Source organism: Arvicola amphibius, chromosome 8 (assembly GCF_903992535.2).
Source record: "Arvicola amphibius chromosome 8, mArvAmp1.2, whole genome shotgun sequence".
NCBI classification, from domain to species: Eukaryota; Metazoa; Chordata; class Mammalia; order Rodentia; family Cricetidae; genus Arvicola; species Arvicola amphibius.
This window is the reverse complement of record NC_052054.1, coordinates 46,523,936-46,543,969: the sequence shown is the minus strand read 5'-3', so window position 1 is coordinate 46,543,969 and position 20,034 is coordinate 46,523,936. Positions and strand designations below refer to the sequence as shown.

Sequence of the window (20,034 nt, the reverse complement as noted above, 5' to 3'; positions counted from 1 at the left end):
AAGTTTCATAGGAGACCTTGCAACTATAAGTTACTATAAATATAAGTGTAAGTTACTGTAGCTATGAGTTACTTTCAGAAGCTCTGGTATTGGTGCTGCTCATTTCAAGAGCAGCTCAGTAGATAAGTTACAGAAGCCTTGTTTGGAGAGAGCAGGTTATCCAAACCCTATATCAAATACAAAAATTCCACCTTGGAGAGTTTCTTATTTTTGTGAGAATGAAAACATGCAGGTAAAAAAAAATGCAAAATGTTCTAGATTATTTGCATGTCCTCTGTGCCCAACTTTCTGTTATGAAACTTCTGAGGGTGGCTAGCTGGGCAACCTTGAATAATTTAGTTGACATCTCTGTAGCCCCATTTTCTCATCTGCATGTTTAGAATTGTGATAATCTCAATAATCTACATAGAATTACAGGAAAATATACTAACTCTTCTTTTCATCATATTTAATGAGGTGATTTGAAAAATAAAGCAATATTAAAGTATTATGAAATTTAGATAACTTATGTAATTTATTTTTCACAGTAAATATTTATACACATAAGATATCTAAATGGTGCTTGGCCCATATTAACCTCCCAGCAATTGTTATTCAATATTGTATAATACTTGACAATATTGTATAATAATATAATATAATAATGTATTCTATGGATTTACTTCTAGGTGAATAATTATGGATAACACAGATGAATATTTGCTTAACTTTAAAGGATATAATTTTGAGAAATTGATTACAGATATTGAACATTTAGAAATGATGGAAGATTTTGAAATTAGAGATGATGATGTCTTCCTGGTAACCTATCCAAAATCTGGTAAGTGCCAGGAGTGAGCACGTGCTCTTAATGTCTTCTTTGGTTTACTATTATGTGTGGAAACATGGCTTCTGTCTACTCTCCACAAGCAGCAAACCTATATTTACATAACAATTTATGATCGGATAAAATCTAAATAAAACCCCAATCTGTAGGAGAAAAAGCCACTATCAGAGAATGTAGTGTGTACTCTGGTGGAAAGCAGGAATGTTGTGATAATGAGATGTGTAACATAGAGCAAGGAGCACACACTTGGTGAGCGCTGACCTGTTTGGTCTCTTGGACGGGGATCACATCATCTGAAATAATTTTTCCTGAATGCAAATTTGCAAATGCTTCATTGTTTAGAATAATTTTTAGACCACATATCACTTGCTTTAAAAGTATTCTACAGGAACTGAGGTCTACTTAGTATAGTTTAAGATGCTCTTGCATTTGGGCTGGAGAGACAACTCAGCAGTTAAGAGTACTGACTGTTCTTCCAGAAGACCCTGGTTCAGCTCCCAGCACCTACATGGCAGCTAACAACTGTCTGTAACTTCAAGACGTGACACCCTCACACAGATATATATATATATAGAGGCAAAACACTAGTGCACATAAAATAAAAATAAATTACTGAGAAAAGAAGCTCTTACACTCACCAGTATGCATGTGTACAAACACACACACACACACACACACAGACACATACAGACACAGACACACACACACACATGCATGCACATACACACACTTGTTTTCTTGAGATGTGAAATCCATCAGTGCTGGAGCAGTGATGTTCTGCTGGACACAGGAAAATCCTCTTTCAATGGTGACAAATGAGTCACCAGAATCAACACTTGAAGATTTTTTTGTGTTTTTACTGTGGTTGATACAATTTAAGAAATAAATCTGTCCTTAAAATTTCACATGCCATTTTAAAAACTAGTTCATGTATGGCTGTTGCCAAACATTACAGACAATGGGGTTGTACATGGTGTGGACAGAAAACCTTTTAACACTGTTGAGTGAAGTGCGTGTCTTGGCCTTGAAAGATGAAAACCTGAGATGGGATCACTTACACACTTGTAGGCCAGATATGGTAATGTGTGTCTGTAATCTTGAGCCTCCTGTGGTGAGGTGGCAGACAGAGCCAGGAGAATCAGCAGATGCTCATTTGACCCAGCTGGACCACATACTCAGAAAATGAACATATTTCAACCATGACTAAAGGCAACTGTATTCATAACACTACACATACATCAGGCTGCACTCACACACAAGTGAGTAAACGCACAAATTTTTCTCTCACACACACTTGTCCACCATATCCACATGTGCACCACATACACATTCACTAGATATACACCACAAACACACATGGGCACATGTGCAAGCATGTAAAGATAAAATTATCACTTCAAAATTAATTTCATTGTTTACTTTCTGCCTTGGTTTCTATTCCGGAATGTTTACATGTATCACAGAAATTCATGACTCTAGAAATAACCATTTCAGTTTACTGTAGATCCTAAACTCAAGGACTTGTCAAGATCTGAAAAATACTTTGTTTTTGTACACACTAACAAGTTAAACTGTAGCATTTTTATAAATATTGATGTATAGTTAAAGAGACTTTGATCAGACATACAGGTTTTTGTTTTTGTTCTGTTTTACATTTACGGCACAGCCAACAGAAAGTATGACTTTCTTTCAGAGGGTCATTTTCCACCAATCTTCACCTATCCCATTGCTCTGAAATCTCCTCTTAGGTATTTTTTTTTTTTGTGTGAGTCAAAAATAGGTATTTGGAGATTTGTTTTATTTTTCTAGTGTATAACCACACTAAGATCTTACAGAAATATTTTAGGAAATTCTTCCTCTTGTGAACCTGGGACCAATATGTTTCTAGATGTACATTTATACACCTCAGCATGAACTGTATCCTGGCTGTGGTCCATACTGGTAACCTATCCTTGTCATGGCAATAAGAGAAAAGGATAAAATCAAGCTTCTTCATCATGTCACACCCTTGGTTTGGTGCCCTACATACCAAACCAAGGTGTGTAGAGAATTGTCAATTGCTCCTGGAGGTCCTGGATGAAGGCTAGGACAATGGTTATGATTGTGATGGCTCATACAAGATGTCAGACACTCCAGTTGTTACACCTCTGGAGTCAGTGACATCTTCCTAAGAATGGTTAGTTCAAAATTTCCGGGACCGTTTCGTGAAATTCACCATAATATCATCAGAATAACAAGAGTAAATGTTCAGGTCAAATTTACACTGGCAAATCATTTAGAATTGTCACTAATAAATAAAGTTGAACATTAATACCATTGCATTTGATTACACCCAGATCCATTTGAACTGGAAAAAGTGTTGGGTTTTTATATGTATTTCCCAAATAGCTTTATTGTTGTCATCTTATTAGAATGGTTATTAATCCAAGAATTAGTAAGTTAACTGGAAATCTTGACCTCTTCTTTCCCTACAATGCATTTATAATCCATTCATGGGAACATGGAAACCTAGGGTTGGGCTTAAGAAGTCCGGAAATGAAGAATGCACTTCAATTTTGTTAAGTTTTCTAAAATTGTAATACCCGACTTGTAAGAGTGTCTCAGGGAGGAAGAGCAATGCCTGTAACACACATTAAAGGGCATCCTATACCTTAGATGAATATATTATGGAGATGAAGAAGGCTAAAAACTGAACAAAAGTTAGGAAGAGGTTAATGTTACTTCCCTTGATGTGATTTTAGCACAGTGTGTATATGCGTGATATTATAAGAATGTATCCATTAATCTACAAATGCTATTTGTCAATTAGAAGTTTGAAATACTAAAAAAGACTTCTTTTAGAACACAGGATACAGAGAAGCTATAGGAATAATTTGAATAATCTCTATCAAGAAATCAGAACAAATCAACTATACAATTAAAAAAGGAATTTCGAGCTATCAAACAACAATTACACTTGCTTGTTAGCATACATGGAATATTAAAACAGCATCAAAGACTTGAAGATGGATGAAGTTACTATAGATATTTATTACCTAAACCTACCTCAAGATTGAAAATGGGATTGTTACCTCATTTTACAGGGACCATCTGGACCCAGCAGATTCTCAGCCTGATTTATTTTGATGGCCACCGGAACAGTACTGAAAACATTGAAACAATGGACAGAGTACCATTCTTTGAGTACAACATACATAATTTAGACTATGTCAATATGCCGTCACCTCGCATCTTCGCTTCCCACCTTCCATATTACTTAGTGCCAAAAGGTCTCAAGAGTAAAAAGACTAAAGTATGTCATAGAGCTTTTTGAACAGACAAAATACCTTAAATATAGAATAACAAAAGTATTTCAGTATTTGTGTTATGATGTACATCTCCCTGGTTATTCTCGAGTATGTCTTCTGGGTACTCTTCCACAAGCTTCCCTAGAACCCTCATCTGTGAATAGAACTGCAGAGCCACAGTGACCGGGGTAGTCAGCTTACAGAGGAGGTGGATTATTTCTGAAGAAAGTGGATAATCAGTTATTGCTGAAACCTACAAAGAACCAATTCTTGTTTTTCCTCTAGTAACTTGACAGGTTGGTTTTAAATGTTTGTCAATGTGCCAGTTATTGAATAATGTCTCACACTGGTTTTAATTTTCATATGGCTGTTCAATAATGAGACTAAAAGTTTGATATTACGGACCATGACCAGTGATAATCCTGTGAAAAGATTCTACCATTGGCCCAGGTTTTCCTTACTATAATTTTAGCATAATTTTCCTACTGGCGTTAATTCTGCCACTTCTGCATGCTGCTCTACTTATGGCCTTTCTCATGTTTTGGAACTTTGTGGTTTAATTTAATTAGTAACATTCTTAATTTAGTATAATCAAATATGTTGACTTTTTAAAATATAAATTCATAATTTACTTATTTTATTTTAATTGTATTTTTATTACTTAAAACAAATTTAAGTTTAAATATATTTTGAACATATTCTTCCCTTCCCTCAAGTCCTTCTAGATCCTCTCCCCCGCTTATCCACCCAACTTTAATTTCTTTCTCAAAAAACAAACAAAAACCTAATACAACAAACTTATTTAAGAAATATTTCCTTATTTTAAGACTAGAAATGTGTTTGGTTTTGGTCTAATGTTCTTAACAAACTCACTAATTATCATTCATTACAGTAGAGAGATATTACTTTTTAAATTACGTGTACATACTGTTGATGTTTATATCAACATAATATTTCATTCTTATATTTTCTACTTATTTGCACTGCTACCTTGGTTATATATAAGCTATCTCAGAAAACTTAATGAATATCAATTGTTATAGCATTAAGCTATATGGAAAACATGTTTACCACATTTATCAACTTTAAAAGTAATATTTTTCTAGAACATTGACTGTGTTCTTGCACATGTGTGGAATACTATGTAAATGGAAGTATTCATTTTATAACATGAAACAAAAAGTTGATAACCAATTACATTTTCATAAATATTACCTAGAAGTAAATAAAAATTTATTTGGACAAGTTCTATTATATAATTGTTTAGAACTTATTAGAATAACCAAGAATTACTAAAGCAACTTTGTATTTTTTGCAGATTATTTATATTTATAGAAATCCCAAAGATGTTTTGATCTCATTTTTTCATTTCTCAAATTGGGTGGCTACTCTAGAAGCTACAGAAACCCTAGAACATTATCTGGAAAAATTTCTAGATGGAAAAGGTAACTACATTTATTCCCTCTCACTTGTTTATAAAACAAAGATGACATTTAAGGCATCTCAAAGTAGAAACATGTATCTAAGAGATAGAGGTGGCAGGAGAAGCATAGAAAGAGTAATAATGAACCAAAATAACCAGATACACCATTATTATACTGCCACTATCAGGACTATTTGAGGATTGCCAACTTGAAATACTCTCTCTATATTATTTAGGAAATACTTTGGCTAGACCACAAAGGATTTACAAGTATTTTATTTGTTCTTTCTATCTAATGGCATAGGAAGAGTCATATAGCTAAAGTTGAAGGTGAATGTATGCTCTGTATGACACATACTTGTTGGAAAACTGGAATTATTAATGTCACTACTGAGGAAAACTGATTAATGAAAGAGGCTGTGGGGTGTGAAATTAGGATCTCACACATTACTAACCTTATAATCAGGTTCTATTTCGTTGTTGCAAAAAAAAAAAAAACCCACTGTTCTTCAGAGATAGGACACGAGAAATGAAGACATATGCCTTCAGAGAGAGGAGAAATATAAACATCCCTGAAGGATATCTTTGAAGTCACACACTTGAATTTCTTTATTGAAAGGTTTTAGATTTATTTATTTTGTTTTGTGAGCATTTTGCTGGATGTATGCATGTACAATATGCCTGCAGAGAGCTTCAGATTCCCTGCAACTGAAATTACAGATGGTTTCTGAGCCACCATGTAGGTACAGAGAACCACATCCTCGTCCTCTGCAAGAGCAGCCAGTGCTTTAACCACTGAACAATCTATCCTGCTCTTGCCCCTAGAATTTCTGTGTCTGTGTTGCTACATCCCTAAATAGGTAGATTGGCATGAGCCTTGTGTAATTGTTACACAAAAAGAACTCTTTAAAATAGTCCTGTAGACATACAATGGTAAGGGCTTCATTTTTTTTTTCTTCTGAATACTCTAAACGAGAAAAGAATATCATTTGTTGCTCAGTAAGTATAGTGCCTTGACTTTGTTACTCAGTTTTCTTCCCTTCAGTTGTAGGAAGCCGTTGGTTTGATCACATTAGAGGCTGGTATGAACACAGACATGATTTCAATATAATGTTCCTGAGCTATGAAGATATGAAGAAGGTAAGATGAGGTGGTTGTTTTGAAAATTGCTTATCATCTCTGAGTTTAAACCACATGCTCCCCACTGTCCTTGTACCACACTCTTTTTTGGGTTCTGTGTTGATGGAAGTTTCTGACATTCAGCCCCTGCTTAATTGACTGGTCTGCCTCAGGGCTCTCTTCTCCCTGTGGTCCTCTCTTGTTATTTCTTCTTGTGTCAACACAGACAACCTGACCTACATAAAGTAGACTTGTCTCTTTAAGAGATTGTCAGCCCCCCTTAATTGTTTGTGTTAATAGATTCAGTGTTGTATTGTCATCTATGAACACGGTATGCATTGGTGTTATCTCTTACATTCTCATCCTTTCTTTTCTTCCTAATTCCTAATAATCATCAGCTTTCAGAATGACCATTGTATTTTTTTTGGGAGAGAGACATGATTTCTATTTCTCTTTATTTGTTGATTTCACACAATCTGGTGTTTTAAGGTTCATCCATTACCAACAACAGATTTTTTACTTTTCTTCTTGTTGAAATAATACTCTATTTTTGTATATTTAGTGCTTTTTTATTATCATATATATATATAATATATATCTAGGCACATTCCATGCCTTGGCTAGAGAGAACAGTGCAACAACATTGGATGCCGATAAGGATTTGAATGCTGACTTTATGTTCATTGGACATACAGCTAGGAATGGGGTCACTGGATTTTGGTGGGCCTATACTTAATTGTGTAAGATCCATACTGTTATCCATGGTGAATGCACTTACTGCACTCAGTATCTTACCTGGCACATTGCCTTCAGTATCTTGGTTTTGTTTGTTTCTATGCTGGTGATTGAAACCCGAGTCTCATACATGCCATACAAATGTTCTCTTTCCAACCTACATTCTCAGCCAGAATCTACAACTTTGGACAATTTTTAATTTTGTCTTTTGTCTCCTTGAATTAATGACCAGAGTCATATTAAAATTGTCCAGGTAACTTTAGTATTTATAACATCTGTGATTCTACTCCTATCTAAAGGGTTTTTCATTTTTTCATGTCACTTATTATACAACAAAGTTATTTGTAGAAGTTAAATTACTAACCATGATATAGTTATTGTATGGGCCACATAAGTTCCTTCCACATGAGAGAAAGATAAAAGAAAGCAGAGTGAGCGTGTCAGGAGGAACAAGTCAATAAGGAGTATTTCTCCATATTTCTGCTTTAGTTCTTGCTGTCCCTTGATGGTGGACTATCACCTCCAAGGTGAAATAATTCTTTTTCTTCCTACATTGTTTTGGTCAGTGTTTTTAACTTAATATGTTTGGTTATTTTTCATTTTTTTAAAGATTTATTTATTTATTTTGTTTACAGTATTCTGTCTGCATGTGTGCCTGCAGGCCAGAAGAGGGCACCAGATTTCATTACAGATGGTTGTAAGCCACCATGTGGTTGCTGGGAGTTGAACTCAGGACCTCTGGAAGAACAATCAGTGCTCTTAACCTCTAAGCCATCTCTCCAGCCCCCTGTTTTTAACTTAATAGAGCTCAGATAAATACAGATAGACTTTTCCATAAATAGTGGTTATATCCTCTTAATCTATGATGCAATTTAACTGAGTTTTCTATGTTGACTTTTAATTTCAATGGCCTATCTAGAATTGAAAATGAGGTATTTACATCAGCCACTAATATTTTCTAAGAGTCTATTTGAACTTTTTTTGTTCATTGGTGTTTATCTCATAAAAGTGGAAGTTGTAATTTTATATTCAAAATTTTACTATACATATTTTATCAAATATTTTGTTACAAATAACAGTAATTTAATGCAGAGTCATTTATATAAATTAGGATGGTTCATTTAGATGATTCATGGAGTTCCAGAATAGGAATTTGTGTCATATGTTCTATCTATAGTATTAATATAGCATTTTGGATTCCATGATTTTTCACATATTTCTAGAAATATGGCCAGGTGGTGGTGCATGCCTCTAATTCCAGCACTCAGGTGGCAGAGTCAGAAGGTTCTCTGTGAGTCTGAGGCCAGCCTGGTCTACAAGATTTAGTTCTGGGACAGACTCCAAAGCTACAGACAAACCCTGTCTCAAAAAAAAAAAAAAAAAAAAAAAAAAAACCGAAAAAAATTCAACCAAAACAAACATACAAAAAAACCACAAAATCTACAAGCCTGATCTACAAGAGCTAGTTCCAGGACAGGCTCCAAAGCTACAAAGAAACCTTGTCTCAAAAAACCAAAACAAATAAAAAACATACTGTTTTGCAATTCATATGTATTAGAGAATTCTCTGTTTTGTTTTCCTGTATTTCTTTCGGTAATGGTTGGGGAGTTTCAATAGGCTATCTCACTGCCTTTGTTAACTTTAATGCTAAGGTTTTTGTTGTTATTGATGCAATGTTGATACAGTTTCCTTATTAATGTATAGAAATTCATCTGGTATTGTACACTCCACACTTGTAAATGGAATTGTTATTTGATTGTACTTTCTGAACTGAAAACCACATGATCTGTTTCATACGCTTCTAGTTTACAATCCTCTTTTTCTTTAGTTATTCCCAAGGTTGTAGCAAAGAGAGGTAGGAACGCTTGAGTGATTCTCAACACCACCTGAAAATCTTTATATGTTTCCTATTAAGTATGATTTTATGTGTAGGTGTTTACATGTAGCCTTTTGTATTTGAAGTACTTTCTACTGCTTTGTACTGTTTTACTGAAATTATTTTCTGTATCAGTTGAAATAATCATATTAATTTGTTTTTCCTTTAGCATCTTTTGAGCCATCTTTGAATTCTAGGAAAGAATTCTACATGTTCATGTCACATGTTTGACTGTAACTCACACCTCCATCAAAAAGTTAATAATTCCTCAACCCATGACTTTTTCAGGACCTCAGGGGCTCAGTGCTTAAAATCTGCAGTTTTCTGGAGAAAGAACTGGGTGAAGAAGATGTGGATGCTGTTGTGAGACAAGCTACGTTTCAGAACATGAAATCTGACCCGCGAGCAAATTATGGTAACATTATAAACAAGGAAATTGGGGCAAGAAGCAATGGCTATTTCCTGCGCAAAGGTGAGAATCACTGGTTTGTAAAAATGAAAGTACCGAGACTTCCCCCAGTCTCGTCCCTGGGAGCAATAGTACTGTGTGCTTCCAATGTGTTTCTCCAGGTGCTAAAGGCACTGGGAACCTAGGGAACATAAAAAATATTAATGGACACTGAACTAAAAGAACTTATCAGGAAATTTAATAGTATTTTAGGAAAAACCACAAGAGTTTTACTTATTTAATGTGTGATTTTCCTTCCTTATAAAGAATGAAATATATATGTCAAATTATGTTTTAGAATGTTACATTAAATGATTTAATAAATTAAAATTTTGACTTGTGGTCTTAAAGATTATCAGCTTAGGGTAGGTCATTCTTTTTTCACAACTGCTGACACCCAAAACCTGTATATGACTGTTCATGCCTGTCTTCCCTCCACAAAAAAGGTAGAGGAAGGAGGAGGGAGTGGTTGGTGGCAATCAACCAGTAGAACTCATATGATTCAACTCTTTAAAGACATGTCAAGAGTCTTGTCCTAGGCAATGGATATTATAAAAGAGAAAATTTGAAATGGGGTGACTTTATTGATTTTGAAAGAAAGTCTTACTCCTCGGTCCAGGCTGGCATCACAGACACTGTGTAGCTCAGTGTGGCCTTGAACTTGATTTCCTCCTGTCTCTTGCTTACTAGGAATAGACTTGAGGGCATTCACCTGGAGAGTCCAGAAAAATTTTAATTTTACTTCTGTTTATTTTTTTCAAGATATTATAAAAAACAACACACTGTATATTTAAAGTGCAGGAGGTTTAGCTGCTCATTCCTCACACCCCACTTTTGTTCATTGCCATAATTACAGCCATGTCTTATTCATCCTATCGTCTGTGATTCAAACTTACATATAAACAATTAATATTTTCTTTTCAATTTTGAAATTGAACGGTCTCATTCATGTGACTCAGGCTGGTTTTGAACTTGCTATGTGTAACTGAGGATTACCTCTGACACCTCGTCTTGCCTCTACCTCCCTTGTGGTGGGAACACAGGCATGAACAACCGTATGTAGGCATTGTGACGTAAACAAGTGTGTCAGCACTTGTTAAGAATAATGAACTCACCTAAAGTGGTACTTTTGAAACTCAAAGCTCAAATTTAATTCACTATATCATTTAATGTAACATTTGAAAGCATAACTCGACATGTATTTTGATTACTTTAAGTTATTCATTGCTGACAATTATAATGATAGACATTGGCTATAAATAATGTGTAAATGATTTATTGGAACTGATGTTACTTTTGATAATTTACAAAATGTTCCTGTTTTATCTTCTGCAAATTAACATCCCTTTACTTCTTATTCTCCACTAGACCAGTGCTCATCAATTCTCATACCAATATTAATTTACTGTTCTTCCAAATGCAAGGAATACAGTTTGTATAATCACATGTTCCAGCAGAAAATACAATTTTTGTTGTTGTTTTTTGAGATAGGGGTTTTCTATGTAATAGTCCTAGCTGTCCTGGAATTAGCTGTTATAGACCAGGCTGGCCTTGAACTCACAAAGATCAGCCTGCTTCTGCCTTCTGAGTGCTGGTATAAAAGGCAAGTGCTACCACCTCCCAGTGTTTGTTTCCTTTTTAAAAGGATGTAATGGTGGTTGCAAATGTGTAGCCTGTAAAATTGTAACAATGGCAGCTCTGTTGTCCTCTGTAACCTTGACATCACTAATCGAAAGTCTTTGGCTTTGATTTTTCAATGAAAATGGAAGAATTTATAAGTTTGAATTATATGTATCTCTCTCTCTCTCACATACACACACACACGGAACATACATTTTAGGTAAATAACAAAATAATTTTACAAAAGCCCTCCAATTATGGCACCATGCAATTGCATTTTTTTTCTGGCCGTTAAATACTCTTTATTTTTTTTATTAGAATTTTTCATTAAAATATTGTATAACTTATCTCCTTCCTTGTCCTTTTAACCCTTGGTATGTCCCCTCCCTCTGGCTTCTCCCATGTGCTCTTCTCACTCCCTCTTAAACCGATGACCTTATTTTGATTCTAAACCTCCTGCACTTTAAATATACATATGTCAGTGCATAAATATATAAATGTAACCTGCTGGGTTCTCTTAGTAAGAGCTATGTGGTGTATGGCTTCAGAACTAACCACTTAGTATTGGTCAAACAGTTAGTAGGCTCCCCTCTGGGAGTGGTAAATTCTCCTTTTCTCAGCAGTCATTAGTTGCTTGTTCTTTATCTAGGGGTGGGATCCTTGAAACTTCTTCCTTCCTTATTAGCATGCCTATTGATATTACTATTGTTTAGGTCTTGGTTAGGTAGCCATGTTATATTGCGATATAATGAGTATAGTTTCTCTGTCACTTCTAGGAGAAACAATATCACTCTTAAAATCTTTCTGCCCTCTATTCCACAATGTTTCTCAGCTGAATCTTAGGTGCAAGACTCTAGTTATAGGCGTGTTCATTGGTGCTGAACTCCACAGGAGCCACTGATATCTGCATTATGGACTGTTATTGTTCTCCATAATAGTTTCTGTTTGTTATAAAGAGAAATTGCTTGGATGAAGGGTGAGAGCTACACTTATCTGCAGTATAAGGATATGTTTTAGAATGTAGGTAGGAATCATCCTCATCTTTAAACTGAGGGTAGTATGTCATTTTCTAAAAAAAAAAAAAAAAAAACATGACCTTTAAATATTTTGGAGATCAGCCCTCTCTTAGATATGGGGTTGATGAGGATACTTTTTCTATTCTGTAAAGAACTCAAGAAGCTAAACATCAAAATACCCAATAATCCAATTTAAATATGTGGTACAGATCTGAACAGAGAATTCTCAACACTGCTGAAAGACACTTAAGAAAATGTTTAACATCTTAGTCACCAGGGAAATGCAAATCAAAATGACTCTGAGATACCATCTTACACCTGTCCGAATGGCTATTGTCAAAAACACTGATGACAGCTTGTGTTGGAGAGGATGTGTCGTAAGGGGAACATTCCTCCACTGCTAGTGGGAGTGCAAACTTGCACAGTCACTTTGGAAATTCATATGGTGGTTTCTTAGAAAATTGGGAATCAATCTACCTCAAGACCTAGCTATATAAATTTTAGGCATATACCCAAAAGATGCTCAATCATACCACAAGGACACTTGCTCAGTTATGCTCATAGCAGCATGATTCATAATAGCCAGAACCTGGAAACAACTTAGATGTTCTTTAACTAAAGAATGGATAAGGAAAATGTGGTACATCTACACAATGGAGTGCTACTCAGCTGTAAAAAACGATGACCTCATGAAATTTTCAGGCAAATGGATGGAACTAGAAAAAAAATCATTCTGAGTGAGATAACCCAGACCCAGAAAGACAAACATGGTATGTACTCACCCATAGGTGGTTATTAAGAGTAAAGTAGAGGATAACCAAGCTGCAATTTATGGCCTCAGAGAGATTTGAGAACAAGGAGGATGCAAAGGGATTCATGTATTTCCCTGGGAATGGAAATAGGGAAGTAGAAAAGATCTCCTGGATAAACTGGGGGCGGGTCTTGGGGGGGATGGAGGGATAGGAACTACAGGGAGCCGGTTGGGCAGACTGGGTGTGGGAGGCAGGTTGGAGGCAGGATGGAGGGGGAGAGTAACTAAGAGATGTCTTGATGAGGGTGTCATTTTGGAGTTAGGGAGAACCCGGTGCCAGAGAACCTACAGGAAATCACAAGGATGACCCCACCTAAGACTCCTAGCAATAGTAGAGAGGATGCCTGACTGGACATTTACTGCAAGCAGATTGGTGACTTCCCTAACGGATGGGAGCAGAGGCAGAGATCCACAGACAAGCACTGCACTGAACTCAGAGAGTCTTGCCAAAGAAAGTGAGGAGGGATTGTACCAGCCAGGGGTCATCATGGGGGAGCCCACAGAGACAGCTGACCGGAGCTCCCAGGTCACCAAACCAACAGCCAGCATGGGACTGACCTAGGCTCTTGCATGTGTGTGACAATACTGTACCTTGCTCTATTAATAAGGCTTCTAACAGAGAGAGCAGGACCTCTTAGTTGGTTTTTGATAACCTATATCCCATGCTCGATTATCTGGGCTCCACTTCAACATAAGAGGAGGAGCTCAGTCCTGACTGGAGTTGAGGTACCATGCTTTGTACAAGTCCATGCGAGGCCTGCCCTTTTCTGAATGGAGACAGAGGAGGAGTGGAAGGGGAGGGAGGTAGATGGGAAAGGGGAGGGGACAAGAGGAGAGGAGGGAAGGGAAACTCATTAGTATATAAAATAAATGTAAAAAATATTATTTAAATAAAAAATAAAAGTTAACAAAACAGAACAACCAAACAAAACCATAAAAAACAAACAAACAAAAAACCAGCCAAAGATCTTTCTGGGGCATGATGTTACATGCCTTTAATAGCAGCACTTTGGAGGTACAGGGAGGCCAATTTCTGAGATCAAGGCCAGCCAGCTCTACAAATCAAGTTCCTGGAAGCCAGAGGTACACAGAGAAAATGTCTCAAAAAACCCACAAACAAAAATAAAATAAAGCAATAACCTTATAAATAGTTTGCTTTATCCCATGAGTGTGGAACTGGTTCAACACATGAAAGTCCATAAATGTAATAATGTACTTAGAGACAACAATCACATGATTGTTTCAGTAGATGCAGAAAAAGCCTTTGACAAAATCTAAAATAAAAGTCCTATAGAGACTCAGACTGTAGGGTGCATACCTCAACATAATAAAGACTATATATGACATATCCACAGCCAACATTATCCTAAATTGAGAAAAATTTAAAAGCTATCTCATGAAAACCAGGAATGAGACAGGGTTATCTGCTATTATATCCAATCCACTGCATTTTAGCAAAGTGTTTGATGCACCAGCTAAAGCAATAAGGCAAGAGAAAGAAATTTAAGAGTTATAGACAGGAAAAAAAGAAGCAAAATTATTCCTATTTGAATATGATATGATATTATACATAAGAGAACCTAAAATTCCAACAAAACCCCTGTAGAAACAAGCAACAATTTCAGCAGAGTTCCAGGATATAAAACCAACTTACAGAAATATGTAGTCATTCTATAGACCACCAACAAACATGCTAAAAGAAAGATTATGGACACAATCCCACTTACAGGCGCATCAAAGGCAATAAAATACCCTGGAATAAACCTTTGCAATGAAAAAGCTTAAATCTGTGAAGACTTTGAGGAAGACAATTAGAAAATGGAAAGACCTCCATGTTCATGGTTTGGTAGATTTAATATAGATAGAGAAAATGAAAATCTTATCCAAAGCAATGTAGATCCAATGAAATCCCGATCAAAATATCCACAACATACTACTCAGAAATTTTTAAAAAGGCCAATCTCAAATTCACTTGTAATTGGAAAATACCTTGGATAGCCAAAGCAATCATAATCATATTCATTCCAGATATCAAAATACATTATAGAGTAGTAATAATAAAACAGGCATGGTACTGGCATAAAATAGACATACAGACCAATGGAATAAAATATAAGACTAAACATGAGCATATGTAACTACAACCTTGGGGTATATATTACATTTTATTGATAAATATTGTTGGTTTGTATTATGCTTGACATATAGTAAACTACTTTAAAAATTCTCATGTATTCATATTTGAAGTTTTTTGTTTCTTCCTAAAGAATGGGTTATGATTGGTTCATTAAAACATGAGGCAGCGATCTGGCAGGGCATTTATTATATTTTGTGTAGGTGTCATTCCTGCTCTGTCTTCTGTAAAGAAAGGTGAGTTATCAAACTCCACAGAGCACTTGTGGTTACCTAGCATGGGTTGGAGAAGACATTGAGCTGTTAAAGTGACCTTTGCTATTTTTATTCACTTACCTATGGGCTGTCCCTGTGCTTATCCCACTAGGTACCATTGGGGACTGGAAACATCATCTGACAGTGAAGCAGAATGAACGATTTGACATGATATTCAAGAAAAACATGAAAAACTTTCCCCTGAAGTTTGTCTGGGATATAAATGAAGACTAGAGTTCCAATGTTAGTATAAAATAAACATAAAAGCCCATTAAACAAAAGGCTTGCTTTTCTATAAATTGATATGTTTCTGTATCTTAATCATTAAATGCCAAGCTTTATTAAGGAACAAAATGAGTAAACTATGCCTGAATAAATTGCAATGAGTTTAATGCATGATTTTAAATTTCAAAATTAAATTAGTTTGGGTCCTAGTTAGCATTGGTACTGTGCACTAAAGAATAAAAAATATGGTGCTTTGTAATGTATAAAAATCTCTACAAACAATTCTCTGTAGTGGACATTTTTGTTTCATATTTTATGGTTAAATTTTTGATTAAGAACTGTGGAGAAATGGCTCAGTGGTTAAGGGTATAGACTGCTTTTCCAGAAGACTTGAGTTCAATTCCCAGAATTGACATGCCAGCTCACAGTTGTTTATAATTCCAGTCTACATGATCAAATATCCTCATACAGATATGAATGTAAGCCAAACACCAATGGACAGAAGAATTAGAAAATATATTTTAGATCAAGAAACATCTTCCCATTCACACAATAAATCTTCAACTTTTGCTGACTCAAAAAGGTGGTGGGGGGAATATTAGAAATTTTAATTTGGAAAATTGTAACCAAGCATTGAAAAAATATCAGAATTTCAAGAACCAGAAAAGAAGGAAGAAGATGTGTTTCCCTACTCAATAAAGTCTAAATATTTTGTTGATTATTTTTATTTTTTGATGATTTTATAATTGTATACGATGGATTGATTACTATTTTTACCAACATTTGTAGATAATGCACTTTAGATTTTCTTTTGCTCTTACATATAATGTTATTGATGCTGTGAACTAAATTTTGGGTAACTACCTGATATATGCAGTCACAGCTCTGGGAACCTTGCTCATATTATCACACATCTTTTGTACGACCCTGTGGCATGTATATCCCTACCTTCTAGGTAGGAAACTGAATTGTCATATGTCTGTGGAAGCTCATTTTTATCCTGTAAAATAAAATAATAAAATAAAATAGCCATTCTTTATTTCTGGTAGTGTGTTTCAACCTCTGTTTGTTGACCATAGAGATACCTGTCTCATGCACACCTGTGATGAAGGGTAGGGAGCCTGAAGGCAAGTGAATGAGCTGCTGGAGAAATCTGGGAAAGAGTAGCAAGAGAGATGGATATGGAAGAGGCTTGAAGGGGGACACTTTGTAGTTAAAGGCAAAGTGGAGCTGTCCTGAATAGAGGCACACTTTGACTCAATACCAAGAAAGATGAAAGAGAGAAAGAAAGATTGGGAGACAGGGGAGAAGAAGAAGAAGGAGAAGAAGAAGAAGAAGAAGAAGAAGAAGAAGAAGAAGAAGAAGAAGAAGAAGAAGAAGAAGAAGAGGAGGAGGAGGAGGAGGAGGAGGAGAAGGAGGAGGAGGAGGAGGAACGGGAGAAGGAAGAAGAAGAAGAGGAAGAGGAGTGTTGTAAGGAGGAGGGGGCCGCTTATTTCACCTGGCTGCCCTGCTAGCTCAGCTATGATATAATCACACAGAAATTGTATTAATTAAATCACTAATTGGCACATTAGTTCTAGCCTCTTATTGGCTAACTCTCACATCTTAATTTAACCCATTTCTATTAATCTGTATATTGCCACATGGCAGTGGATTGCTCAGAAAGATTCAGCATGTCTGTCTCTGGCAGCTCCATGGCATTCTTCTCCTACTCTGCCTTTCTTCCTCTCAGCATTCAGTTCTGTCTTCTCCGCCTACCTAAGTTCTGCCCTATCAACTAGACCAAGGCACTTTCTTTATTCATTAACCAATGAAAGCAACACATGGACAGAAGAACCTCCTACACCATTTTCTCATTTTTGTTTAAACAAAGAGAAAGGCTTTAACTTTAACTTAGTAAAATTACATATAACAAAACAGTTATCAAGCAAGAATTACAATTACAATATTTATATCTACTTTATATTTTATTATAACTAAGGAAAACTATATTTATAAATTCTTCAGCTCCATCAAAGACTCCAGAAGGATATAATATTACCTAAGTAAACAGAAAGTCCACTGTAAAGCAACTTCCAAGACTCTAGAATTGACAGATATCTCACTGCCTTGATAGTCACCCCAAATTCTTTTGTACTGTTGGGGCATCCATCTCAGTCTACAGGCCCATAGTGCCTAGAAGACTTTTCTATGAAGCAGGAATTTTCAAAGACAGTTCTGTCTATATTGACAGCTAGTCAGTAATTTTCTTCAGTATCTTGCAGAATGTCTCATAGACTCATGAAGTAGGAAACCTGAAGGATCATCTCACCTTTAGGCAAGTTCAGCAGTCATTTCTCTGTGGGTCATGCATATCCAGTGAAGCAGTCCATTCAAGAGCAGTTTCTTTCCCAAATGTCTAACCAATCCATAAGGAGTCCCTTCAATGTCCATCATCCTCTTGAAATAGCTTGGTGCTATCAGGAACAGATGTGTCTCACTGTCATGAAAAGTTCTAAGTTTATAAAACATTTTAAATGCCATATTCTGAAGGTCTCTGAAAGATTTGAAGAATACATATCTAACTGAAATATATCTCTATACATCTGGAAAATATAACTAACATGAATAAAAGCTTAATTATTATAGATGACTATCTATTAACCTATATTTACTAATTATATATTTTTGAAATGTGCTATACAAATACAATACCTTAATAAAGAGCAGAAATATACATATAACAAAATTGACCTTAAATTTGTATCAATAAACCAAGATTTATACCAATGCAAATTATTCATATCTATATCATATCCCCGTTTAAATGTAAAAGAACATTTATAAACAATATTTGGGAATATTGGCATAGATTTAGAAATTATATTAATTAAATCACTGCTTGGCCCATTAGTTCTAGCCTCTTATTGACTAACTCTCACATCTTAATTTAACCCATTTCTATTAATCTGTATATTGCCACATGGCAATGGCTTACCAGAAAACATTCAGCATGTCTGTCTCTGGTGGCTCTGTGGCATTCCTCTCCTACTCTACCTTTCTTCCTTCCAGAATTCAGTTCTGTCTTCACTGCCTACCTAAGTTCTGCCCTATCAACTAGGCCAAGACAGTTTCTTTCTTCATTAACCAATGAAAGCAACAGATGGAAAGAAGGACCTCCTACACCAGAAGAGGAGGAGAAGAAGGAGGAGGGTGAAAAAGGAGAGGAGGAAGAGGAAGGAGGAGGAGGAGGAGGAGGAGGAGGAGGAGGGTGAAAAAGGAGAGGAGGAAGAGAAGTAGAAGTAGTAGTAATAATAATAATAATAATAATAATAGAAGAAGAAGAAGAAGAAGAAAAGAAGAAGAAGAAGAAGAAGAAGAAGAAGAAGAAGAAGAAGAAGAAGAAGAAGAAGAAGAAGAAAAGAAGAGGAAGAAGAAAATCTAAGAAACTGAAAAGAACACCATAAATTAGAGGTAGAAATAGTAGGAGTGGAAATAGAAACATATTAGAAGAGACTGCTTAGTGAGATTTTAGATTTTATTAAGCCTTTAAAGTTCATAGCAAAATCTTGCTAACAAGAAAAAGAGAGTTGGTAAATCCTACAATAACTGCTATTCGAACAACAGATTTTCGGGTACAATGAGGTTCCAATGGTAAAATGAGGAACCAATAAGGGTGATAGGGGAAGTCAAAGGAAGACAGCCAGTATTTTCAGTCAAGAGCATTAACAATGTATCATCCAGGAAAGAGTAATATGAGAAAGCATATCTAAAGTCAAGAGAACAAGAATAATCCCACTGTAAACAAGGAACAAGAAGTTTCAGGACATAGATACCCTTCAGGTGGATGCAAATATATACTTATCACCTTCAATGAACAGTTGTTGGGGTACTGGTTTGTGAGTTTTCCTCACCAACTCTTCATTTCAGTCAGAAGAAAAATCAAAGGCTCTGAATAAATATGTGTACTATCTAATAGGTTTTTCTCTAGCCTGATACTAGGTTTCTGTCAACACAGTAAGTCATATTAAAGATGAATTAAAAACTAAAAGACCAGATATATTCTGAGCAAAGCCTTTCTGGGGATTGGGGTGAGTGAGGAACATGAGAAAATCACATGGCCATCTAAAGGAGGGAGCATAAATATCCTTTATGTGTGGAAGTGATGATGTGTTCAATCTGGGTTTGTGCCCAATCATAATGCTTCAGTCATGGATTGGGACGTTGGCAGCTTCAGGGGAGGAGTCCCCACATGGTGGTTTTTCTGAGAGGGTGGCATTT

At 35.7% G+C, this 20,034-nt stretch overlaps 1 protein-coding gene across 1 annotated transcript; it reads left to right on the top strand.

The window, feature by feature from the left end:
- Positions 1–668: 668 nt before the first annotated feature.
- On the top strand, positions 669–15,783 carry LOC119821657 (amine sulfotransferase-like). The gene is made up of 6 exons (XM_038340804.1): positions 669–820; positions 3,910–4,118; positions 5,432–5,558; positions 6,582–6,676; positions 9,555–9,738; positions 15,662–15,783. The coding sequence occupies exons 1-6, from the start codon at positions 679–681 to the stop codon at positions 15,781–15,783; spliced, it is 879 nt and encodes a 292-aa protein (XP_038196732.1). The 5' UTR covers positions 669–678.
- The last annotated feature ends 4,251 nt before the right edge of the window (positions 15,784–20,034 follow it).

What these genes read in the sequence shown, in the direction of transcription:
- LOC119821657 (XM_038340804.1), top strand. Translation starts at nt 679, where the DNA reads ATGGATAACACAGATGAATATTTGCTTAACTTTAAAGGATATAATTTT. An exon ending in GCTATGAAGATATGAAGAAG is followed by an intron (nt 6,677 to 9,554) that starts GTAAGATGAGGT and finishes TGACTTTTTCAG; the next exon opens with GACCTCAGGGGCTCAGTGCT. An exon ending in TGGCTATTTCCTGCGCAAAG is followed by an intron (nt 9,739 to 15,661) that starts GTGAGAATCACT and finishes TTATCCCACTAG; the next exon opens with GTACCATTGGGGACTGGAAA.